The sequence below is a fragment of the Delphinapterus leucas genome, chromosome X (assembly GCF_059928025.1).
Source record: "Delphinapterus leucas isolate spDelLeu-1000000601 "Yukka" chromosome X, BTC_Dleu_Yukka2, whole genome shotgun sequence".
NCBI lineage: Eukaryota > Metazoa > Chordata > Mammalia > Artiodactyla > Monodontidae > Delphinapterus > Delphinapterus leucas.
In genome coordinates this window covers 95616203-95642826 of record NC_143150.1, presented here as the reverse complement: position 1 = coordinate 95642826, position 26624 = coordinate 95616203, and the positions used below count along the sequence as shown (strand labels likewise).

Below are 26624 nucleotides of genomic sequence, written 5' to 3'. Positions count from 1 at the left end.
TCAAGAATTGATGCTTCCATGGACATCTGAAGGAAAGAGGAATTTAATTTTTCAAAAAAAGGGAGGGAGGAAATCCTTTAAAAGAGCAGTAAGATTCTCAGATTCTTTCACCTCAACCAGAGCATCAGGCAACTGCCTTTTCTCCACACAACAGAAGATTTTCTGGAGAGGCTGAACCAGAGTCCCCAAACTCAGGAACACCGGCCATAACTGAGAACAGAAATGGGATGCTTTACTGAAAACAAGAAGTAAAAATCTGCAAGCCAATGGTGAAAGATCCAGCCCTTTCCAGACTGGGCTTCTGAATACTAGATTCGAGCTTATTACACCCAAATCCCCTCCCACAAGAGATTCAAGGAGTCCTAAGTAGAAAAACTGACTGGCTTACGGAAAAAAAAACTTCAGTTAGTTCCTCATAAATACCCAGGTTTCCCCCAGTCATACCACAGGGAAGCCCATCAGTCAACAAGCCCCACTCATGTACACTGAGTTTCCAGTCAACTATTCCATAACAGAAACAACCTCCTCTACTAGCTTGAGGGATACCTCTAACATGAAAGATACCAAGACTAAGAAATGGGAAAAGAAACCCAGTAAAAAACAGACAAGATGAGGAAGATATAATTCACATATCATGAAGTTCACCCTTTTAAAGCATACAATTCAGTTTTTAGTATATTCACAAAGATGTGTCTCGATCAGTAAGCACTATCTAATTACAGAACATTTTAATAATCTCAGAAAGAAACTCCACACCCATTAGCAGTCACTCCCCATCCTCTCCCTCCCCCTCAGCCCCTGGCAACCACTAATCCAGTTTCTGTCTCCACAGATTTGCCCATTCTGGACATTTCATATAAATGAAATCATACAATATGTGGTCTTTTCCATCTGGCTTCTTTCACTTAGCATAATGTTTTCAAGGTTCATCCTTATGGTAGCACATATCAGCAGTTCATTTCTTGTTTCTTTTATGGCTGAATAATATTCCACTGTGTACAACTACCACATTTATCCATTCATCAATGAACATCTGGGCTGTTTCCACCTTTTGGCTATTATGAATAATGCTGCTATGGACATTGATGTACAAGTTTTTGTGTGAATATATGTTTTCAATTTTCCTTGGTATATATCTAAGAGTGGAATTCTGGGTTGTAGAACCTATATTTAACTTTCTGAGGAACTGCAAGAGTGTTTTCCACAGTGGCTGCACCATTTTACATTTCCATCAGCAATGTATGAGAGATCCAATTTCTCCACATCCTCACCAACATTTGTTATTGTCTGTCTTTCTGATTCTAGCCATCCTAGTGCATGTTTAATCTCACTGTGGTTTAAGTTAAGTCTCATTAAGTCATGTCTTATTGTGTTAAGTCTCACTGTGGTTTTGATTTGCACTTCCCTAATGACTAACAATGTTGAGCACCTTTTCATGTTTATGGGCCATTTGTAAATCTTCTTTGGAGAAGTGTCTAATCAATGAATTTTAAATTTTATTTAACTTTAAATAGCCACATCTGGCCAGTGGCTAGAGTATTAGGCAGATGGCAGAATTTAGCATCTGGTCCCTTACCTTTGCTCAAGGTCAGGTGGGACTGCCTAGGTGACTGAAGGTCAATCCCAGCTTCATACCTCAACCTGGATGCCCCAGATGGAACTAGGAGTGAGGCAGCAAGGAGGGAGGAAAGGGAAATTGGTGCAATACCTGGAAGGAGGACGTACTTGGCACAGAGCCTGGCTCTCAAAACTTACTGTTGATGATGAAAGCAACTCATATTTATTGAGCACTTGCAAGGTGCCAGGAACTGTGCTTTATACCCACTGTCTCATTTAGTCGTTAAAACAATCCTATCAGGTAGATTCTACTGTATCCATTTTACAAATGAGGAAGCAGTTTTAGACAGATCAGGTAAGCAAGTATTAGTAATTTTACTCACCATAAAATTCTCCATTCCATTTCAACCTTAGAAATGTCTTTTCTTCATCTAGTTTAATTATAACAACGATCTGACAGCTCTCAATAGGGAAGCTAAGTGTTATTCAGGATTCCATCATTATGTTCAGCATATACTGTACAATTCTATATCTGCTAACCTATCCCAAAGGGACATTATGAGAATTAGATGGTTTTTGAAGCAGCAAAATATCAGCACTAAATGAAAATCTGAACTCCTGATTTCGTGCATTAATGGGTCAGATTTTATCTTTTCTAATGTGTTCGGCTACGTCCTCCCCTTCTTTGAATTGGTTCAACAACTATATAATGAACATTGACTATGTGCCAGATGCTGTCCTAGGTGTAGAGATACAGCACTGGCTATGACAGCCATGAATCCTGACCTAATGAAGCTTAAAAGATATATTAAAGAAATATATGGTTTTAAAAGTATACAAGCTTCAATAAGTTTATGTCACATGGAGGCCTTGTTGCAGTGTCTATTTCATAATGAACCTTATTCCTGCAGCATAAGTACCCTTAAATGACACTCTCTGCCTACTAAGAAATTCTGAGTCTGAACATTATAGCCTTTAAAATGGCTTAAAATCCACACATTTGGCAGAACTACGGCAGTTGCTTCTAGCACCCAGCTCCCAAGCACAGCCAGCTGCCAAGGAACAAAAGGAATTATTAAAGCTTACCTTCAGCTCCTCAGGGCTGTCCGAGACTCTTATGCACACCAAGGGAGAACAACACAGCCAGAGTCACCAGAGCACTTCTCTTGCCTAAAGTGTGGCGTGATTTCCCAAGCTTTCATCACCACCCACCCCTGACCCCTATTTCAGGTAGATAAAACAGAAATGATGAGGTTGTTCAGATGATTCGTGTGGGTGGCTATTGTGCTGACTGGGACAATAAGGCTGCAGAACACTGCTCCCGTTTAAAGAGTTCACATTTTATTCATCACTATAAGTAACAATTTAGGTTTTAAAACACTGCATTTCCACACTACATTGTACAAAACAGTAAAGCTCAAGTTCTCCTGTACATGGGTTGTTTTTGACAATAGACCTAAGTAGCCACACTCTGAGGGCTGGCCGTTGCCTGACCCTCTCTCCTTGTACCTTGCCTCTGCGATGAGTAAAGCAGGGCAAAAGGTATGAATTAACTTGAATGGGAAAGCCTAAATGAAAGGTCTAACTCAATCATTTCCAGTCTCAAGCTCACTATTTCCTATGTCTTACCCAGCATCCCCTACCAAAGTAGTCAACCCAAGTTGACTGAAAGAAATCATGGACCCAAGAAACTCACCAATAATATAGCTCAGAATCATTCAGCCAACTCATGTTTCCTGACTTAAAACATCAATCACATACAACCAGGGAGTCACAGCTGCAAAAACAATACTTTTGCCTGATCTTACTAAAAGAACTAATGGAGACTGGGAGAAGGCCCCTCCCCCTTTTTTTCACTTCCTTCAGTGGTGTGGGTAGCGAGAAAGATTCCAAGTGCATCAGTAAGAACAACACTGAAATTCAGTTGTTGTATTTTATATGACACTGACCACCAATTACCTTAAAGCCTGAGAGTAAGTACAAAAGAATACTGAGGGTGCATTATGACAGTCCAACTAATGATAGAAATAGCCATCATTGGTTATGGGAAGACTAATGAAAACTCACCCAGTAAACATCCTAAGATTACCCACAACATTCATTATCTATGTGCTCATAAACATCCTTGTGAGGTACAAGTGACTAAAGCACTCCAGGCCAAGGATAAAAATTTTCCAGATGCGATGGTGCTATTTCAGTGGCTTAGAGTATACCAAACAGCTCCCATGAATACCTAAACTTAGCATTCACAAAGTGGGTTTTCTCTTGGGGAAGTAAAAAGGCAGCAAGAATTGGGAGAAATGAAGACTATAGTAGATAATTAAGTTAGGTTACACTAGAGTACAGCAAAACCAAGGACATACCAGTGCAAAATCAGTGAGGAAATGTCACAGAACTGTTAAACTGGCTACCACTAATACCAAACATAGAAGGAAAGGGCACAGTAGTATATTATTTTCATTCACAAGTCTCTAGTCACTGAGTAATAATTTGATATCAGAGAGCAATGGGTTTATAGAAATAATAGGGTCAGGTGTAAAGGCAAAAAAAATAGCTGTTTGCCTATTGATTTCAGATATTTGTAGTTCAGTGTTATGGGCAAGAAAACAGTACGACTAAGGCTTCAACTTGGGCAGGGATCAGCAAACTTTTTGTGTTAAAGGCCAGAAAGTAAATATTTTAGGCTTTGCAGACCATATGGTCTCTGCTACAACTACTCAACTCTGCCCTTGTAGTGTGAAAGCAGCCACAGACATTATTTAAATGAATGAGTGTGACTGTATTCCAGAAAAACTTTATTTACCAAAGCAGACAGTGGGCCGATTTGGCCCATGGGCCATAGTTTATTGAGCTCTGATCTAGAGTTCTAAATCAATGGTTCTCTAACTTTAGTGGGCCTCAGAATCCCTTGGAGAGCTGTTAAAATGGAGATTGCTGGGCCCCACTCCCAGAGCTTCTGATCTATACGGCTGGGGCCCGAGAATCTGCACTTCTAACAAATTCCCACATGATACTGCTTTTGCTGCTCAGCTTGTGCTGCTCAAAGAGACCACACTTTGAGAACCACTGCTGTAGACCTCACTACTAAACAGGGAGTTCAACATTTTAAGTAGCTGCTGAAGTTCACACCAGATTGGCCACAAAAATTTGTCACTTGTAGTAAGTTCCAAACTTCAAAGCTCAAATAAAATTAAGTAATTTAAAGAAAAGCAACGGGAAACACACTAGTCAGGATTTTTTTCTTCACTTTGACTTCAGTGTAAACATTACCCCATCGGTAAAATACACACAATTCTTCCTCAAATCTCTTTATTCAACATTTTTCACCCAACACGTTCTAAGTCGTATAAAGATTTGAGAAGTATTAAGCTCTAGAAATCAAACAAGAAAATAAAATCAGTTTTAAAGACAACGGTAAATGACTCTTGCAAAATCAAAAAATATTTGACAAAGCCCATTTCTAACTAGAAGTGCCTCATTTCAAAATAATACATGTAAGGTAGTTTAAGACTTTTGAAGAACTGTGTCATTTTATGTTCATAAGGATCAAATGAGGTAGATAATATAGCCTTTACTAACCTTCTTTTACAAGATGAAGAAACTGAGAAAACAAACCAAATGCTGATTTGTCACAATTAAAATTTTTTCCTTAAAATACTATTTTTCCTAGTAAGTTTTAAACTGCACTAAACAAATCCAACTTGTACATGTCTTTCCAGGACTATGTCTATGAATGTGTCTTCATGGGGAAAAATATCATTCTAATAAGATCTTCAAGCCATATTCACATTCATGGGGCTAATGCTGAAGCCATCCAGGCAAGTCTAACCAAGAAGCCTGAACTTTAATCAGATGGCAATTTAAAGCACGCTCTACCTTTAGTGCAAGTGGGTCACAGATTATGGAAGTGTAGTGATCCCTTCCCAGCAGTACAATAGAAACACTCAGCAATGGGAGAAATACTATTAATGGAGATAATCCAAAAAGTAGAGCAGCAAGCCTAGAATCTCCCTCTCCAGATTCCCAAGCTCTTTCTGCAACAGTGATAATGTATTCATTTAAATAGATATTTACACAAATCATTTTTACATCCATTTTAAGAGGGAAATGTTTTTAAAAAAGAAAGAAAAAAGGAAAGAAATATAATCTACAATACGTATGGTCAGTAGACGTTTTTTCCATTCTTATTAGCATGCTTTTAAAAGTATTACATATGTTGATTATAATGTGAGATAATTACATTCTCACTTTAACCTGTGATCTGAATACTCCCGTAACAATTTTTTTTAATTTACATGAAATATAATTAAAGAAAGTCCTTAGTGAAAACGCCTTCTTATTTGTTTTACAAGTATCTATTTTACAAGTGACTAAAGAAAAAATTATTAAAGATAATCTCACATTCAATGCCAGATATTACTGCTGGGACAAAAATCCAGTTAAGACAATATTAAACCTAAGAAGACCAGTAAAGATTCTACATAAATAAAAGCTCACCATTCTGCTTCTGAACTAATGGCTCAGATGGAATTCAGCAAAAACTTCTAACCTAAATAACGTAATATAAATAATACTGTCCACAGATTATCATAGGAAGAGATGCCTTTTACTGTCCTCTGAAGCCAACCTAAGAAGTATTTTCATCAAAGTAAGTGGTCTAAATAGATTCCAACATGATCATTCTTCCACTTGACAATGTAACATGATCTAGTAGATGAAATGCTGTTCTGTAAATGTAGGTAATTTAGATTCAGTGCCCAATCGTATCGGAGACTACAACTTTAGAATCTTTCCACCTCATTTTGCTTGTGTTTAAGAGGTGGACACTGCTGCCTTAATAAAATTTTGGGAAGTTACATAAAAGAACACTATAATATCCATAAATCCTATATATGGCTGTTTCCTAAATATATATTCTGGGATTCTCCTTGTCTCAGTTTTGAAATTTCACATTATGAACAGTTAATTCACCTTTCATATATCCAAATGCAAAGACAAAAGCTGATACAAAATTCCCTCTTTTAACATAATCTTTGGAGCTTTTCTTAACACTGCAAAATTAGAACAGTCTTGCAAACAAATTATGTAAATCTATAAGCTCAAAGAATGCTATCTTTCCTATGTACATAAGAGGCAATGACAGTTTTTTTAAGCCACAAAGCACTCTAAATAGTGTATGTTTACTACCACAAAATGTATCGAGTGAAATGAATTTCGGATACAAAATAGAATTTGAAGATTTACACTACACACCCTAATCCCAAATAATGACTCTAGCAAGGGCTCTTGGTGAAGTCATAAAATATACATGGATGGCACATCACAACTTTCCAATTAGGGATGGAGATTTAGCTAATGTTTCCCCTAACTTTATTAAAGCTAATATTTTTAAAAATCTTCCATTTCTGACAATTTCTAGTATGTTCTCAACTCTGCTTTCATCCATTCTACAGGCAATAAGCAAGAATGAAGGAAACAGTTTTTTTCAGGCACTCCACATTTATACTGCCTCCAGTCAGACAATCTTAGAAGAATTTTAATGGGTTTCTTCCCCTTTAACCAAGGATCAAAAAGAGAATCCAAAAGCAGTAAAAACAAACAAAACAAACAAAAAACCCTAAATGTACAGTACTTCCCCATTTAACAGTGAAAAACAGTTCGGTGGACCAGTCTTAATATCTTTACATTTTGGTAGAAACAATCTACCTACTATGGGGCTACTGAGACCACTGAAAGAACAACCCAACCTTGAGGGTAAACAAGAATGGGAACTGGGGCTTCCCTGGTGGCGCAGTGGTTGAGAGTCCGCCTGCCGATGCAGGGGACACGGGTTCGTGCCCCGGTCCGGGAAGATCCCACATGCTGCGGAGCGGCTAGGCCCGTGAGCCATGGCCGCTGAGCCTGTGCTCCGCAATGGGAGAGGCCACAACAGTGAGAGGCCCGCATACCACAAAAAAAAAAAAAAAAAAAGAATGGGAACGGGACAGTCAGCTCCAGTTTCATTTTTAATCTACAACAGGATCAGCAAACTACAGGCCAAGGGCCAAATCTAGCCCACCACTTATTTTTGTAAATAAAGTTTTATTGGAACACAGCCACACATTTGTTTTCACATGGTTGTCTTCACACTACAACGGCAGAGTAGCTGTGACAGACTTGTGGCTCGTCGAGCCTAAAGCATTTACTATCTGGTAGTTTACAGATAGTTTGCCAACCCTTGTTCTACAACATCTAAAATTGTTGAAAATCAGTATAAATATGTCCGTGAGATAAAAGGTTGACCAACAACCCATAAAATTTGCTTTATGTCACAGTGTGTAGAACAGACTCTGTAGGCAAGCTGTGACAGTACTCCCCTGATTAAAAAGCATCTAACTGGGCTTCCCTGGTGGTGCAGTAGTTAAGAATCCACCTGCCAATGTAGGGGACACGGGTTCGAGCCCTGGTCCGGGAGGATCCCATGTGCTGCAGAGCAGCTAGGCCCGTGCACCACAACTGCTGAGCCTGCGCTCTAGAGCCCGCGAGCCACAACTACTGAAGCCCTCGCACCTAGAGCCCATGCTCCGCAACAAGAGAAGCCAGCTCAATGGGAAGCCTGCGCACCACAACAAAGAGTAGCCCCCACTCGCCACAACTGGAGAAAGCCCGCGTGCAGCAACGAAGACCCAATACAGCCAAAAATAAAAACAAATAAATAAATAATTTTTTTTTAAAAAGCATTCTAACCCTCACAGACTGCTGGTGGGAATGTAAAATGGTACAGACACTTTGGAAAACAGTTTGGCATTCCTCAAAAAGTCAAAGAGAGTTACCATATGACCCAGCAATTCCACTCCTAAGTATAAACCCAAGAGAAATAAAAACAAAACTTGTACGTGAATGCCCATAGCAAGATTAATTATAATAGCCAAAAGATGTAAACCACCCAAATGGCCCATCAATTGACAAATGGATCAACAAATGTGGTCTAGCCACACAACAGGATATTATTGGGCCTTAAAAAAGGAATGAAGTGCTGATACATCTACAACCTGGATGAACCTTGAAAATATTATGCTTAGAAAAAGAAGCCAGTCACAAAAGACATGTTGTATGATTCCATTTGCATGAAATGTCCAGAATAGGTACATCTGCGGAGACAGAAAGTAGATTAGTCATTACCTGGGGTAGGGAAGGATGGGGAGTAAGAGTTAAAATATACAGGGTTTCTTTCGGGGGTAATGAGAATGTTCAAAAATTTACTATGGTCACCATGCACAACCCTGTGACTATACTAAAAACCACTGAATTGTACACTTTAAACGGGTGAACTGTATGGTATGTGAATTATATCTCAAAAAGGTGTTACCCAAAAGAAGGCGTTCTATTAATCCGCTGAAACATCTAAAATCAGAATATTAGAGTGTTATATGTAGGAATACCTCTTAAAAGACAACCAGTCTCTGCTTATGTAAATGACAAGCAGTGTAACAGTACTGAAGAGCAGGCACTTAGACCACGTATACTCAGGTGCAAATCCCCACATTGTCACTATTATTGCCACTTTGCCCAGGGCAAGTTACTAATCTCTTTATTCCTCAGTTTTCTCATCTGTAAAATGGGGAGGGAGGTGACTGCCTCAAAAGGAAGGTCTGTGGCCAAAGTTAAATTAGAAAAATATAAAGAATTTAACACCATGTCCATCACATAATGAGCACTCAAACCACAGGATCTGAGAACAACAACAAATTCCTAAAGTTGTCCCTGAAAACTTTAGCTTTATACTTATTGTTTGAATTTTTTATATGTTACCTGTGTCACTAAAACTAAAATAGGAGCTGTGAACCTAAAACTGCTCTAAAGAATAAGGATTATTACTTTAAAAAATAAAATAGGGTGAACATTTTCAAAAACTTTAAGATTTCTTTTATTTTCCCTACCTGTATTCCTCTACTCCCTTTTCTAAATGAGACAGGCCTAAAAAGATTAAATAAGTTACCTAGAAAACTTGAGATCATTCAAGCCCCACCTCCTTTGTAAAGATTTCCCCAATTTCCTTCTCCTACTAGGTGGTCACAGTCTCTGGATTGCTCACTTAACACACTCTCCTTCAACTCCTGACTGAGTACTTACTATGTGTCAGTTGCCAAGTTATGCTGAGGATACTAGATGAACAAGTCAGATGCGACCCTGACCTTAACAGGACTTAAGTCTAGTAAGATTAGGTTTTAACTGTTTGTCAAATTCTCTCGTGGACCGAGAGGTCCTTGAAGCCAGAGAACTTAGGGTATTTGGTGAATAATAATGATAATGGCAATTTAAATAACAACCTTTAGACATTTTACATATACCATGTTATACAATCCACACAACACCCCTGCAAGGTATATGCTATCACAACCATTTTACATATAAAGAAACTGAGGCTCAGAGAGGTTAACTAACTTGCCCAGGCCCACACAGCTAGAAATGAATGCATAAATGAAAAAAATGAATGAATGTTAATTAGCACCACTAACAGTTTTACACACATGGTAGAAAAGAATGTTCATTTCACCATATTATTTATGTAATAGAGCCTGTGTTTAGCACTGAGAAAGTGCACATTTGGAAATTGTTGAAACTTATCTACATAGCTGCCAAAAGTAATTTGAGTATCTCAGAGACATTCTAGAAATAAAAAATACTTATGCTGCACTTCACAATCACTAATCCATGCAAATGGCTCATGAAGCAGCCATCTTCATTCCTTCTATAAATAAGGAGAAAATGGTGACAATGTACCCAAAGGTTACCAGATCAGATCTTAGGGGGCTGCCTTACAAGCTACAAAGCACTGTGGATCCATATGTTTGGAGGAAAGTAGGTACCAAGCTGAATACAGATTCAACATAGTATATTTTGGATATTATTAAACTACAGAGAGAGAGAGAGAGAGAACACAATCATCATTCCTAACTGTAAATGATTCAAATATTCAAAACAAAGATAACAAAGTTAAACAACCTATATCAAAAGAAATAAAAAAGAGAATGTGTAACAGAATACAAGAAGTTGAAATGAAATAATATGCACTTAGATACAAAGAAACTGGCTTAAGTGCACCAAAATAATTGTTTCTTATTGTGAGTGGATGTGGACAACTAAAAAAAGCCAATGAACAAATTTAGCTGTGGGGGGCGGTGATGGAGGGAAGAGGGATGTGAAAGGGAAGGAGAGTTCTACAATTATCCAACTGGGACCAGAAACCTTGAGGCAAGGAAGAATTCAGTTCCCTACAGGTGAAGGATTTAATAAAAGAACAATGGTTTGACAAATATCAAGAACTTAAAAGTATCTAAAATTTACTGTCATTTCATTAAAGGTATCCATTTAATTGAAAGTTATGCACCAAGCCTGGGAATCAAAAAGACCTAATTTTAGGAAAGCCAAATGTTTTTCCCTAAAAGCCAGCCATCAGAATCTGCAAAACACAATTCTAGTGAAAAAAAATGTACTCCTTTTTTTTTTTAACCCTAAATATGTTGGTGTTGAGATAGACTCACGGAGAGACAGTATAATATTACCAACATCCACAGAAATGAAGCGAGAATCTCACTTTTTAGTCACACCATGATGGAATATTAAACATTATATTCATTTTGATAGATGTTTTAAATTGCCTCTGTTATAGATAAGCCTTTTCTTGGTCCTCAATCAGTGTGCTGGCATTTTACATTATTGATCTGCCCAACCTCGAGACTTCTGTGATGTCCAGCTATCCCGATTCTTCTAACTCTGTGAGTTATACTCCAAACCACAACACCTCCCCACCACCGAGCTCCATCAACCCCCAAGAACTCATTCATTCATAGTTTAACTTCCACACAGTTGATTCCCAAATATTCACTATCATTCCAGACCTCTCCCCCAAACTCCACCTGTATATTTCCAGCAATGATCACTTAGAAATGGTCTGCACTCAATTCAAAGACAAAGTACCAATCCATATCATGGAATACTGGGCAGCAGGCTAAGGGGAGACAGAGTTAGACAGATATATAGATGGATATGGAAAGGCCATCAGATACACTATTTTCAATGTAAAATGAATATTTCAGTTTTTTTTAACAAAAAACTCCCAGAAAGGTTGTACAAAAACTGGACAATGGTTACCTCTGGAGAACAGAGCTATGGATGGTGGGAGAAAGGAGAGAGATTCACTATTTACCTTTGCATCATCTATATTTTAAAATTCATTTTATAATTTTATAAAAACTAGTTAATTAATTTTAAAAAGTAATGGGGGCTTCCCTGGTAGCGCAGTGGTTGAGAGTCCGCCTGCCGATGCAGGGGACACGGGTTCGTGCCCCGGTCTGGGAAGATCCCACATGCCACGGAGCGGCTGGGCCCGTGAGCCATGGCCACTGAGCCTGCGCGTCCGGAGCCTGTGCTCCACAACGGGAGAGGCCACAACAGTGAGAGGCCCGCGTACCGCAAAAAAAAAAAAAAAAAAAAAAAGTAATGGAATATTATTAAATCTCAAAATTGGAAACATATATGAACCTTAAGTCAAAACTAGCTTCAGAAGCGAAATCTTTCCAGTATAGAAAGTCAAAGAGAGACTCTCCTATGCTGACTTGGGCTCTATAACCAATCATAGCATAACACAGTCGGCCCTCCACCGGGTTCTGTATTCGCATATTCAACCAACCGTGGATTGAAAATATTCGAAAAAAAATTCCAGAAAGTTCCAAAAAGCAAAACTTGAATTTGCCTCTCAGCATCTACTTACATAGAATTTACATTGTATTAGGTATTATAAGTAATCCAGAGATGACTTAAAGTATAAGAGAGGATGTGCATTAGTTACATGCAAATACTATGCCATTATATATAAGGGACTTGAGCATCCACGAATTTTGGTATTAGTGTCGGGGGGGGGGAGAGGGATCCTAAAACCAATCCCCTCACAGATACCAAGGGACTGGCCATCAGGGTAATTACATTTTACTCAGTTGAAAGATGGGATACCAAGATAAATGGCTGACTCTGAGAGAGAAAGGAGAGCAGGTCCTTTAGCACCTTGAACCCTGCAGTATAAATCCAATGGCATATTTGATGGTTTAGAATCTGCATTCTCAGATGCAACTAAAAAATAAAACCAGAAATGTGAGAGCTGTACACCCCATCAGTTTGTGGCTGCAGTTAGGTACCTGCTCTGCAGCAGTAACTCAGTCACTTGATTACTTAGGTGTGCAGTGTTGGCAGACAGCTGAGATGCTCACCACTCAGCAGCTGTGGTTCAGGACACAGTTTTCAGAGTCAGAGAAAACAATTTCAGTATTTTTATCACAGGATATAGGAATAACTACCCTGTGGAAACAACTCCACCCCACTCCCAACAAACACCTATCTCTGAAACCTCATTACTTCTGGTTTGGCAAGTTAGGAGTAATCAATCAACTATTCTGTCTGTTGGGGCAGGGGAATTGGAAGGAAAAAGCTGGAGAGTAAAAGGGGTGGAGAAAGTTCCAAAACAAATTATATTTTGGATGGATGGTCAAGATTCTACATTTCCATGCATAAACTTATCAGTTTGGTGGCAAACACTGGTATTTCATTAGAGATAAAGACGAAAAGAACACAATAGATGAGACAATGAACCGTAGTATGGAACCTCTACTGAAGAGGTAAGAAATTTAACCAGAAAGTCGAACAATTAAAATTTGCAGTAAATAGGGAATTCCCCGGCAGTCCAGTGGTTAGCACTGCACGCTTCCACTGCAGCGTGCCCGAGTTCAATTGCTGGTCAGGGAACTAAGATCCCACAAGCTGTGTGGCACGGCCAAGAAAAAAAATTTTGCAGTAAATAAACTCTGAAAATGAAGACATATGCCTTATTTTAAGGAAACTCACTGCAGCATTTTCACAACTGGAATCAACAGCAGAATGCAGCATGAAATGAACAGACTTTAGAACTGGTAGGATTCCCATGTGATCTTGGGCAAGTTACTCACCCCCCTCTGAATCTCAGTGTTTTCTGTAAAATGGGAACAATGAAAGGAGATAACATATGTAAAATGCCTAATATTAGAAGGCATAAATGGCAACTCCCCTTACGAAGTAGGCATGTTAAGTTATAAAAGATTTTTTTTTACTTGTGGACAATCTATGTCAAAGTTCCTTTAAACTGCTTCTGCCACATTTAAAATGTGAAAACATTTACAAAAATGCAATAATTCAAGGACAATCTCAAAAAGTGAGGTACACTTGCTTCTTTAATTTATTGAGTAGAGCTGTAACTGGAGATGGCTGAAAGAATTTTCAATTTAAAGGAAATATCCAGAAACACAAGGGACATTAGAGAGATGTAGTATGGCAGGTGAAACTGTTGCAGATACAAGGGGAAAATGGAAAGGGGTGAACTGCATGTGTCAAGGCCATAGAACACGTCAGTCATGGAAGATAAGGGAATCACAGGAAGCATTATGAAGACAATGTGCAAACCACACTTCAGGAACTCCAAGTCCTAACGCAGTCTGTAAAAAGCGTACGTGAAGATACTCTGAGAAGGTTGTGCACAGGCAGAAAAGCAACTGAGTGGCTCAGTTCCCTCCAAAGTGGTCCCGGAATCAAACTCCATCATCAGGAATCAACACTGCTTACCTCCTCCCAGTAAGGCCTGCCCCACAGCTTGGATATTCCTGGGGCACCAGCACTTTAGCTGGTGACTGTGTTTCTTTTCCCTTGTTACATGACTGTCACTCTGATCAAGCACTTCTTTCGTGGAACATATACTCATTTCTGGAAAAATCTTGGTTCCTTCAGGCTCACACTTGACCTTTTCCTAACATTAAAAACTCGTTTACCTGGGGCTTTCCCTGGTGGCGCAGTGGTTGAGAGTCCGCCTGCCGATGCAGGGGACACGGGTTCGTGCCCCAGTCCAGGAAGATCCCACGTGCCGCGGAGCGGCTGGGCCCGTGAGCCATGGCCGCTGGGCCTGCGCATCCGGAGCCTGTGCTCCGCAACGGGAGAGGCCACAGCAGTGAGAGGCCCGCGTACCGCAAAAAAAAAAAAAAACTCGTTTATCTACCATGTCTAGCTAAAATTCCCAGGGAAGGTGTTCCAACATGACGTAACACTCCCCCCTGTGGTACTAGAAACCCAAATCACTGGGCAAATCAATATATGTGAAAGCCATAGTAATTGGGACAAATTAGCAAAGCTGAATTTTTCTCTATGCTAAATTATATATTTTACATATTATTAATCTGGTATTTACATAAAGGCTGCATTTAACTCAATTCTCTGGCAAACAGCATTACTGGAATTGCAAGTATGAGATTTAAAGTATATAAGCAACTTAACTATACCCTTTTAATAGAGTGTATGTCCAAACACAATCCATACTAAACTGATAGATTTCTTAATATTGAATTAAGTCGTTATAGTAGACAGCTATCATCAACTGTTATTGAAGCAATCCTTGTTCTGATTGTCATCAGACAATCACCATATTAGCATTAGATGAGTGTCATAAATCAATGTGAATCTTAAAAGACCCAAAAAAATCAAAGCCAAACATAGGCTGAAACAAAATTCTTATACAGTAAGACTCAGGAACACAATGTAGAGAAAAAAAAAATCCACGTCTTGGTCTTTTGGCTTCAATACTTCCCCCAAAACATTTATTCTAGTTTTTAAAAACCGTAAGCCTCTGAAAAGCCAGTCTCAAAATATTACATACATAACCTAAGTTTTAAACCAATGACTCTCAATCATAGCTGCACATGAGAATCACTTCGAGAGCATTAAAAAAAAAAAAAACCAATGACCAGGACCCACTTCCAGAGATTCTGATTTCATTGCTCTGACACAAGGCCCTTGAATTGATCTTTTTAACAGCTCCCCTGGTGATTCTAATATGCAGCCAGGTGGAGAACCACTACTTTAATACAGCCTTTTGGGACAATAATTGCTCTGAGGTTGATAAACATGCTTTTTGCCTTTTAATGAGATTTTATTAAAACTACTCAATTTATTCCATAGCTAATGAGCAACTGTTACATTGCAGGCACTGTGTTAAGAGAAAGATGTGTAAGATATATTCCCTGCCCTCAAGAAGCTCCCTGTTAGCTAGGTAGAGAGACCCATAAATAAGTAACTGTAATTAAATATGATAAGTGCTCTTGAGGTGTAAGCAAATACAGCATGCCTCACAAACTTGCATGTCATCCTTGAGCGGGGGTCATGCTGCATCATTCCAATTTTAGTTTATGTCCTACCAAAGCAGGAAAGTCAGAAGTTACAGGTTACTAAATACTGAGGCAAATATTCAGCCTACACAAGGCGAAAGTGTGCATTTTGCTACTCTCTTTCACAGAAACTGCTGTACCATGAAGGTAGGCATTTCTGTTTTAATTTGGATGAATCATTCTAAAATTTCCTTCATGTAATATTACTGATTATGCACTTGCCTATAAAACCATCAATTTGCAAAAGATACAGTAAATGCTTAGGACCATAAAAATTAGCTGATTACCTCTATTTGCATAATACCTTTCCTTTCCAGTAATTGCTACATTTGCTAAGACAAGAAGTTTCAGGACAATGACGGCATTGGAGATTTGTCTCAGTCTCTTGAAAGATGTTACATGGGAAAATGTCATGGAAACAATAGGCATTCAAGGACCATTTGTAAGACTTTCAAAAATAAAAAGCACAGGGGAAAAGAGTTTAAATTTTTTTAAAAAAGATATGGCATCCTCCCAATATTCATAATGGATCAGGCACCCGATTCCCTGTAAGTTAATGGATGAGTGAGTAGATAAGTAGTGAGGCAGGTGAGTGTGTGGTCAACTGATGGTAAAAAGGTGAAATCCACTTTAAAGCACTTCAGTGAAAATTTAAACCTGTTAAGCCCTAGGGGTCAAAAACAACTTGTGATACTAATTTGTTATAAAAGAAAAATCACAATTCCAGAGAACCTGGATAGAAATCAACCAGGTTTTCAGTACAAGTGAGGGCTTTCTGTTTAAATCCAGAGTTGAACAAATTCTGAGTTAAAATGCATGCTGTCAGAGACGCTGTAAGAAAATCTCAAGTGAATTTCAATTTCCAGATCAATATATGCTGAGACAATTTACCGGAGAAAACCTTCAACCTTTACACAGGGTGAGGAACACTATCATTACATTCTCTGCCACAAAGGCTACCTTTAATTCATTATTTCACGGAATGACATATTATAAGCGGCACTGGCCAAGTCAGATTTTGTAGGATATGAATGAGAGTTCACGTTCACAGTAGTTAAGATAGCCATAGAGGAACTATCACCTCAAAATTAGCTTGCTCCCCATCCTTATGCAGCTCTGAAGCAACAGAGGAGATGAATCTAGTCCTACCAGAGGCGTTTCCTGAAAATATTCTATCAATTATAAGTCAGCAGAATACTGACTGAGCTAATGTGACGCTGACCACTTCTTTTCAATATCCAAAGAGTCACATCATCACTCTTTCAGACCTCAAGGAATCAGAACTAGTTACTAACATTGATTCAACGATGCCTATTTTCCGTTATCACAACAGAATTAACATTTTAATCTCACATTTTCCGATTATGACTCTGCTGGCTCATTTAAATCAAATATAACTAAGACACAACAAACATCGTTCCCCCCATGCACACACACACACACACATAATTATTTGGGGGCTTTGGGGAAACATCTAATTTACCTTCACTGGGTGCCAAGAATGAAGAAACCAAGGAGATTTTTTTGACATATTTGTCTCTCTAGAACTGTGCTATTCACATATGGCTATTGAGCACTTGAAATGTGGCTAATCCAAATGAGGAACTGAATTTTTCATTTTATTTAATTTTAATTTAGAAAGAGATACTTGATTCAGTTACTAGAAAACTTTTAGGTATGTTTGGAACAACTTGGGTATGTGACTCTACTTTTGCAAATGCAAATTTTATGAAACTTAAATACAGAACAAGTATTTACGATGACAATTTAGCTTAGTGTCAGAATTGAGATGTGTGGTTAGTGTAAAATACACATTGGATTTTGAAGAGTAAGTATGAAAGAAAGGATGTAAAATAGCTCACTAATGATTTCTATACTGACTACATGTTGAAGTGATAATAGTCTGGATCTATTGGGTAAAAGAAAATATTTTATTAAAATTAATTGCACCCACTTGCTTTTAATCTTTTTAATGTGGCTATTAGAATTTTTACATATATAAAATTACATATGCGGCTCACATTATATATTTTTTGGACCACTCTGCTTTAGAGCACTTCCACAACCACTTTACCAGGGCGCATTTGGATATCCTTCTTCCAGTAGACAGGCTGGTCATGTAACAATAGGGGCAAGGAGTAACACCTCCTTGTATCAACTGGGTCTGAGGAAAGTGTGTAGCAAGCTCTACCCACAATTTCACCATGTGAGGAGACACTGTAATACCCCAGCATGAAAGGAAAATAATAAGTTATCAGCACTTAAACAAACTGAAATCCAGTACTGCAGACAACTTAAAAGAGATAGAGCCAACTGCTCTAAGGTCTTGCTATCATTTCCCAACTGCGGACCTTAAAATAGACGATAAAGCACCGCTTCCAAAAAGAGACAAAATATTTCAATGGTAGCTATCTAGTAATCCTTAATAACTAAGCAAAAATTTCTCTTAAATCTTATCTCCTCAACTTCTAAAGCCACAGAATACACGCTGAACTAGGAAATCAACTTCAGATCGCCAGCATTTCCCTCACAAGCAAATTAGCAGGATTGTGCACTTGGAATACTGTTTGACAAGAATGAAAAGGAAACTATTCAAAACAGATTTAAGGAATGGACAATTAGATGAGGAACTGCAGATTTAATTCTCAATCAGCACTGTGATTAATCTGATTCCCTGCTTTTCCCTAGTGTAATTATACAACACAGATGAAAGGATGAGCATTTGGACTGTCAGTTCTATATTCTGGACCAGCCTGGTGACTCAAAGCAGACGGCGCTACCACGCTAAGCACCATCCCAACAACAGTCGAGGGAAGCCTCGAACACTGATTTAACAGTCATTGCATAACGAGGCATTAAAAATTCGGAAACCCCCAACTCTTTCCACGTTGGTCTACACCAGGTGAAAAATTTGCTGAAACTGAACGCACCCCGTCTTAAATGGCCCCCTCCAATCCGGGCATGGGGTGAACACAAAGGCATCTATCTAATACCCTGCACAATAGACACACACCCCACAATTTAAAACCCTGGACGTTCTTTCTCTATCTCTCCACGGAAGCAAAGGAAATGCAAGCTGCTCTTTTCGTTAATGGTCTGTGGTACACGCAAGGTAACAATAAGCCCAACTGTTCCCAGGAAGCAACTATAAAATTGGCTCTGCCACGTCCCTATGCAACCGTCAGATAAAATGCCGACAGCAGATTTCAGCCGGCCCCACGCCTCATGGGGTGGCCAACCTCGGCTCGTCGGCCTCCACGGATCGCCGAGAAGCCCCCAGACACCCACCCCGCGGGGGGTCCAGGTACACGTCTATAAATACTCCCGGGTGAGGAGGACAAGGGAGGAGGGGGGCAGGGCAGGGGGCAGGCCCCGGGCGGGTGCGGGAGGACCCGGGCATCACTGAAATGCATTTTCCCACACTCCCGCTCCCTCGCGTGGAGACTCACTTGCCGATCACCTCGCACAGCTCGTACACATCCTCGAACAGCACGTCGTCGTCGGCCATGGTCCGGAGGGGACAGTGGCCGCAGCGTGGAGGGCTCCGAAAACGGGGGTGGGGGCGCCAAAGAGCTCAGTGCCCGGCCCCTGGCTCGCCTCCTCCCCTCAGGACCCGCGAGCCCTCGGTGCCGAGGACACTCGAGCGGGGCGGCGAGGCCCGGAGACTGCGGCGCCTTCCTCTGCGGGCGACCGCCCCGGCGCGGGCGGCAGGGCCGGGGCGCTGGAGCGAGGGCGGCCCGGGCCCGGCGCCGCCCGCCCGCCCGCTGCTCCTCGCGCTGCTCGGGCCGCGCTGCCCGGCGTGCGGATCCTCGGGGACCGCGCGGCGCCTCGCTCTCCTCTCGTCAGCCCGCGCGGGCCGCGAGGCCGCGACCGCTCCCTCGGTCGAGGCAGGCTCCGGCGCGGCGCGGGGCAGCTCGGGCTACAGGGGGGGCCGCGGCAGGACCATGGAGGGAAGATCGCCGCGGAGGGAGGTGGCGGCGGCAGATCGGCGCTGGGGACCAGGAGGCGGCGGCAGAGACGCTCCCTCCTCCTTCTCCTCCTTCTGCCGCCGCCGCCCGCCCGCCTGGGAGTGGGAGGGGGCTTCGCGGGACTGGCTCTCCGTGCGGGCGGGAGCCGCGGCCGCCGCCTTCAGCTCCTCCTCCGCCGCCTCGGCCGCCGACCAGCTCGCGAGCCCCGAGCACCCTCCTCGCGCACACGAGCCCTCCTCCCACTCCGGCCGCACGGCTTCCAGAACCACAGGCCCCGCCCACTCCAGCCCGTCGGGAGGCGGTGGCCCAGGGAAAGAGCCCGGGCAGAGCGGCGCATGCGCGCGCCGTGGGCCACGTCACGGCAAACCGGCGGGCGCCGGGAATCTAGAAGGGGCGGGGGGCTGAGGCACGCGGGCGGCATCTGCTTAGGCGGGGGCGGGGCGGGGTCGTCACCCCCGCGACCAAGCAGCGGAAGGGGTCGGGGACAAAAGGCCTGCGACCGAACGCACTTCCTTGGCTCTCTGAGGCGAGAGGCTCGGAAGCCCGGCCGCTCCCTCCTTTTGTAACCAAAAGAAGCCTTTCCCAGTTTCTTCTGGGGGAGGAGGCTGGGAAAGGGTCCTAATGAATGGGAAAGCAAGAACAGAGGCGGCGAGGTTGTCACTCCAGATCTCGCTAGGCGGCTGATGCTTTTAGTGCCACTGTCACTCTTTAATGAAAACGAGGGCTGTGGATGAAGTGTTGTCCACCTACAAGAAAAGGACCAAACAAAAACTGTCCAGGAAGATGTGCAACAACAAATGGCAATTTACAGAGACAGCTTCTCCCGCATTCTGCCCCAAACTCAAATATCTATCCAGCGCCTACACCCACTAGAGACAGCCTAGAGAGAGGTCAGGAAAGCAGGGTCATACAGAGACTTTAAACCCCTTTGTATATTGCCCCCTCCCAAATTCCCACTACCTACTCTGCTCCTTTTACTCCCTACGAATGTTAGGCATGTCAGGATAACAATGCAACTAGAGGGAGTGTATGGTACAGGGTCAGCCAGGGAGTGAGGTTATGGGTGTTGCCGCTGTGTTAGGTTGTATTCAATATGAAGATTTCTGTTCAACTGAGCATGTGCGGAATGAGCCAACGCCATCAGACAGGTATATGCCTCAGTTGAGGACCAATAAAAAGAAAAAAAAAGTCTTTGTTCCTCTGCACAGCAGAAGTGCCCGATTAGTTCATAAATCAGCTTCTAGAAATCATCTGGTAAAATTCTCAGTACGGTAATTAAAACAAAAAGAAGAAGAAGAGAAAGAAAGAAAGAAAAAAGATAGTATTTACCAAAGAGTGTGAGGGGGTGGAGACAGCCTATTTTCTCTTCAGAAACGTTTTCTGCAAACCCTTGACCACTCCGTTAAGAGGCTGAGAGATTTGCCAGTGTTAAAGATTTGAGTACTAGACCTTTTTTAAACAATGCAAATCAGAGGAAAAATGTAATTGTATGCGAAGGTTTTCCTCCTTTTCCAAAGAGCTTGTGCATTCTCTAGAGAAGGGAGCTTTAGAGCCCGGGAAACATTGCCTCCATTGAGGGGTCCCACAGCTCCAAGTCACTCACTCCAAATTGGCATGTCCACCTGGTACCTAGTGAATAAGGTGTTACTCCATTCTGCCTTGAAGTGTACAGCGACCCTCACCTTGTCAGCTTCGTTTCCTTTCCCCAGTCTAAGTCAGAGCTATGCCAAGTCTTGTCGACTTCATTTTGGGGTTTGTTATCTTCCACAGGAACTTATGCTCAGAGGTTGAAAACGACAATGACAAAATAAAACAAAAGAAGTGAAGTTGAATAAAAAAGACGACTACAGAGATAGGTTTGCATTCTGCTCATGGAATCACAGCGGGTTTCGATTTGGAAAGAGCCTTAGAGGTCGGCCAGTCCCACTCTGTCATTTACAGATGTGGGGTATGCCACCATGATTGGCCTAATTTGGCATTCCCTGATCTCTGGCCTTGAATGGTGCAAGGTCTTCCAGTCAGCTCAAAGCTCAGGACTTTCCCCTCACTATGGATGTGAAACACTCTGTTTCTCTCCACCCCATCCCCCAACCATCACACTGGCCTTGAATAAAGAGTATGCACCCTCATTCGCTGCCAGCAGACATCTTGTGCCCATGAGGGTAGTCAGACCTAAGATGAAGGTGGAACTGAGGGGCAGCAGGGTGGAGATGTCCTCATTGACGTTATCAATCTCTTGTTTAGCCAACTCTCTACACTTTCCCATCATATAAGGCAATGAATTTCCTTACTGTTTAAGCCATTTTGAGTTGGGTTTTCTGTTACTTTCAAAGGAAGCATCCGACTAATGGTACAACAGATGAAAAAAGAAGTTCAGAGACAAATATATGTCCATGGTCACGTATTTAGCTCAGCATCTAATCTGAACCTAGATCTCCCAGCTTCCAGTGTGGTATTTAGTGATACTGAAGTCCTCTGTAATTCAAATCCCTCAGAACTTGTACCATGCTTTGTGGCTAGAAGTAGCCCCTCTGTTTTCTACAATTAAAATGACCAAGGCTTTTAAATGAAGTTAATTCTTCTCTGGGTTTCTTCCAAAAACCCAATACTCTTCAAATACTCACACGTATAAATGATTAGGTGTCTATAATTTAGTTCCATTTTAGTTTCCATGAAGAAAATGTTAACTAGGCGCATCAGTTAGATTGTGTTCAGATGTTAATAATTGAATACTCAATAACAGTGGTATAAACAAATGGGAGGACTTACGTTTCTCCTATAGCAAGGAGTCTGGAGGTGGGTGGCTACTAACGTTGTATCAGCTACTCTATGGTGTCATCAGTGACCTAGGTTCTTTCCACTCTGCCATCCTTGACATGTTAGCTTCTCATTCTCAGGCATGTTGCTTCATCATTACAAGATGACTGCCACAATTTCCAACATCAAAGTGCGTTCAGAGGCAGGAATCAGGAAGGCGGCAAGGGTAGGCAAGGTCGTTTTGCTCCCTCTCCCATCTCTTGTTAGGGAAAGAAAATATCCTTTCCCCATCTCACTGGCCAGAACAGTCACATGGCAACTTTCACCTGCAAGAGAAGCTGGGGATGCAGAGATCTGACTTTTCCTGCCTATTCTTTGAAGGTGGGCAAGGGAGAAGTAGGTGGGGAATTGGCTCTGGCAGCCAATCAGCAGTATTTCCCATACTATGAAAATCATCAATGAATTAATTCTCTATCGTCATTATGATGTAGATATACGCTGAGTATATAACTGGTAAGTCTTTTTAAAAATTCAGAAACATTAAAAGACCCACAAGGATGGGGTTGCTGTTAAACCAATTTGATTCTCAGATGTCAGTGAAAATCTTCAGTGACCTTGAGGTATTGGACTTCACAGTTGCATTAGACATTCTCAGGTTGTTAGGCTCCCACATAATTTCAACATGACACCGACAGACAAGGGGAAAACACGCTCTACAGAAATATTAGCATGAGTACAACACAGAGGTTGGCGTGGCACGGGGTTAATTTACGCAATTCAGGGCGCAGCCTCACTCTGTAGCTATGATTGTTTAAGCATATAAATTATTACTGAATTCATAAATAAAATTAAGAATGGCATGATCTTAAACTGGAATAAAGTTATTTCCTGATGGTGTAAGCATGGTGCTCTAAGCTCAAATGAAAGCCACCATCAGTCTCTCCAGAAAAAGCTGCATACACTAAACTTATACTCCAATATCATGTGGCAAATCGTTTATCTTATATTCATTCAACGAATGTCTGTGGTAATCACTGAGGCTAGAGCTACAAATGAGGCAGACATGGTCTCTGCCCACTCCAAGTTTTGTTCTGGAAGAAAACAAGTAACAGACAGGTAATTACAATTAAGAGTGATGGTCGTTAGGGTGTGGGAAGTATGGGGAGCAACTAGCCAAGGGACCTATGGGTCACTGAAGGCCCAGCTGAAGAAATGTTTAAATGAAGACTGAAGAAAGAATAGAAATTCACCAGATGAAAGGAGTGGGGCCAGTTGATTCTAGGTAGAGAGGACAGCATTTATGAAGTCCTGGAAATGAGCAAGTATATGCTATTTTGGAAGAAGAACATGATCTTTTGGAGAAGTAGGTCGTGGCTGGATCACAGAGTGTAGAAAGAAAGCAGTCGGGGTGGGGGTGGGGGGTTAGAGAAATAAGCAGCGGCCAGAGAGCAGAATGCATCAAATGCCATTTTTAAGAGTTGACCCATTAAAAGACTGCATATTTCAGTGGCACTAGAGTCTTATGTGTAAACTAAGACCCTCAAAGCCTCATGCACGAACAGAAAACTGTAGCACTTTTAGGTAACTCTTCCTTTCCCACTTGCTGCACCCTGTCCTCTTGCTTAGCTACTTTTAAAATGGAGATGCTTCCCGTATAAATATAAAATTCCTTAAACTGTCGGAGCCGACACTGTATGTGCACCGCTCAAATCCTCACTGATGGCTTTAACCATTCCTGGGTGCCCCTCCCCCAGCATCAGCATGTTTTTGCTTCCAAAGCCCACACCTGTGGCTTCAGAGGACTTCCCCCATGGAAGTGCCCGGGAGTTTAGGTCTCCCCCATCTGGCTGTTAGTTCAGGAATGTAAAGTCCAGCTACCTTCACAGGGGTCGGGGGTGGGGGGACAACTCTGAGGAGTTACTTATAGCCTGAGCTCCCCTGTGGGGTTAAGCTGCAGCTACTGTCCACAGGACTTTGTCTGCTTCCCACCCCTTCCCTTTCCTACTCCTCTCATTCCCTAACAGGTTTCTCCTGGGAGTACTTTCTTAATAAATCATTTGCTCATAAATGCCCTTATCAGGATCTGCTTTGAGGAAAACCCAACCTAAAGCAACAGTGTTTTTCCTAGTGACAACTGCATCTGAATCATCTGGGAGCTTATGAAAAATGTTAAAAATCTTGATTCCTGGGCCCTACCCAAGGCCTCCTGAATCTCAGTCTCCTGGAGCATGTCACAGGGATCGGTATTTTTATAAGTTCCCCAAGTGAGTCTTGAATATCTAAAAATTAAGAACCACTGCCCTAATGCTGGCCGCTGAATATGCTCTCTGAAAAAACAAAAACAGAAACAAAAAAGGACCTAGGGCTGACTTCTTCACTAGGGTGGAGAAACCATAAGAAATGCAAAACACTTCAGGGAGTAGAAGAGGATCTGAATACAAATGTGTTTCCTTCTGTAAACCACTGTCTAAAGATTCATTTTACCCTTCTTTAATATCAATGAACGAGAAACTGGAACCTTTTGTTTTTCAGTGGAAACAAGATTGCCTTTGGATACAGCATAGTGTTGGTATACACTGAACATGTTGTAACTCAAAAGTTAAACAAAAGATATCCCTCCATTGAGCCACTTAAGATCACAAGTACTCGCTGGCCTCCTGGGGACACAACACTGTGCTACGTGCTAATGGGGATCGCAATAGTCAGGATTCTTTTGGTTGCAAGTGACAGAACACTCAAACCAGCTTAAACAATACAGAGAATCTATTGGTTCACATAACTGAGAAGTCAAGATGTATGCTAGCTTCACGTGAGGTATGACCCAGGACTCAAATGATGTCACTGAAGATCCACTTTCTCCCAGTCATATCATTTTTGCATTCTGTGGTACTGGCTTCATCCTTAGGGTCCACAAGGTGGCCCCCAGAGCTCCAGGCTCTCCCCTTGAAGTGGCAAGACAGCTGCCACTGTTTCACACTTTACATCCGTATATATCAGCCTCCAGAACAAGAGAGGAGGAATCTTATCCAGTAGGTCCTGCCCCGTTCTAGGATTCACTCCCTCATTGGCCTGGTATAAGGCACATGACTATCCCTGAACCAGTCACTGTAGCCAGGGAATGAGAGTCACTGGATAATTTAACCAACCAGGGCTCACCCTTGAGCTGAGTGTGGAATCAATCTCCTGGCCGAGAGTGGAAGGACAAGAAAGGGCCCCAAAGGAGCATCAGGACACTTTTTGTAGGAGAAGGGCAGAATGAATGGCGGGAGGCTCCCTGTTCTATTCACCCAAACACTGGCAACTGGCTTTGTCTTAACACTCTACTTCTTTCTCCATGTTCAGCAAGTCACTGGACCCTGTCAATTTTTCTTTCAAAATTCCTTTTAGCTTCTCCCTTTCTCTTCCATTTCTTCAGTCTTCACCACAGTGCATTCCCCCATCAACCCATACTTAATGTTGCTTCACTTTACTCACTGGGCTCCTGATTCCAACTGCTTGTCCCATCCTGCTCACCACAGGGAGGCCCAATTCAGGTCCATGAAAGAGAATTCTCAGCATCTATAACAGTGCCTGGTGTGCAGTAGGCATTCAAAAGGTATTTGTTGAATGAGGAATGAAAGAATGAATGGCCTCATAGCCCTTATCACTTCCTGGAATTCTCTTTTGTTTGTTTTGTTTATAGCCTTTCTCCTTCAACCCTTGAACCTAGAAAGTGTCTGGAACATAGTAAATACTCCATATATGTTTATTAAATAAATGGCTATTTGTTTCTTGAATTGGGTTAGAGAATCACTCATAATTAGGAAGAGATTGAGGAGCCAACAGAAACAAAGTGGTTGGATTCTTGGGAAGAAAATGTATAACAGAAGATTTTCATAGAGGAGGGGACAGTCAACAGTATCAAAGCTGAAGAAGTATCAAAGAGAGCAGGGACAGAGAAAAGGTCATTGGATTTACTTCCACTAATTCTAGTAGCTATCTTTTGTGTAGGAAAACAAATGAAAACTTCACACAGCGTTTGGATTTTTCCTTCTCTCTTAGCTATGAGAGATTTCAATGGTAAAGTGGGAAATTAAGCTGGTATCTCCTCCTTAATTTCCTTTTCTGTACTTCCTGGAACTGTCTT

General features: G+C 41.6%; 1 protein-coding gene and 1 pseudogene across 9 annotated transcripts in view; both read right to left on the bottom strand.

Moving 5' to 3' along the window:
- CASK (calcium/calmodulin dependent serine protein kinase) overlaps window positions 1-19938 on the bottom strand; it is a 391721-nt gene extending 371783 nt beyond the window's left edge. For 4 of the 9 annotated variants that reach the window (XM_089904607.1, XM_022556423.3, XM_089904603.1 and 1 more), the window contains exon 1: window positions 19223-19938. Coding sequence is in view for 8 of the 9 variants with exons in the window: in XM_022556423.3 (XP_022412131.1) it covers window positions 19223-19281 (59 nt within the window). In the remaining variant the exon portion in view is untranslated. The remainder of the gene's footprint in view (window positions 1-19222) is intronic. The other 5 variants (XM_022556428.2, XM_022556431.2, XM_089904606.1 and 2 more) reach the window with 3 other exon arrangements.
- LOC115804074 (U6 spliceosomal RNA) lies at window positions 15719-15814 on the bottom strand (annotated as a pseudogene).
- Window positions 19939-26624: the final 6686 nt, after the last annotated feature.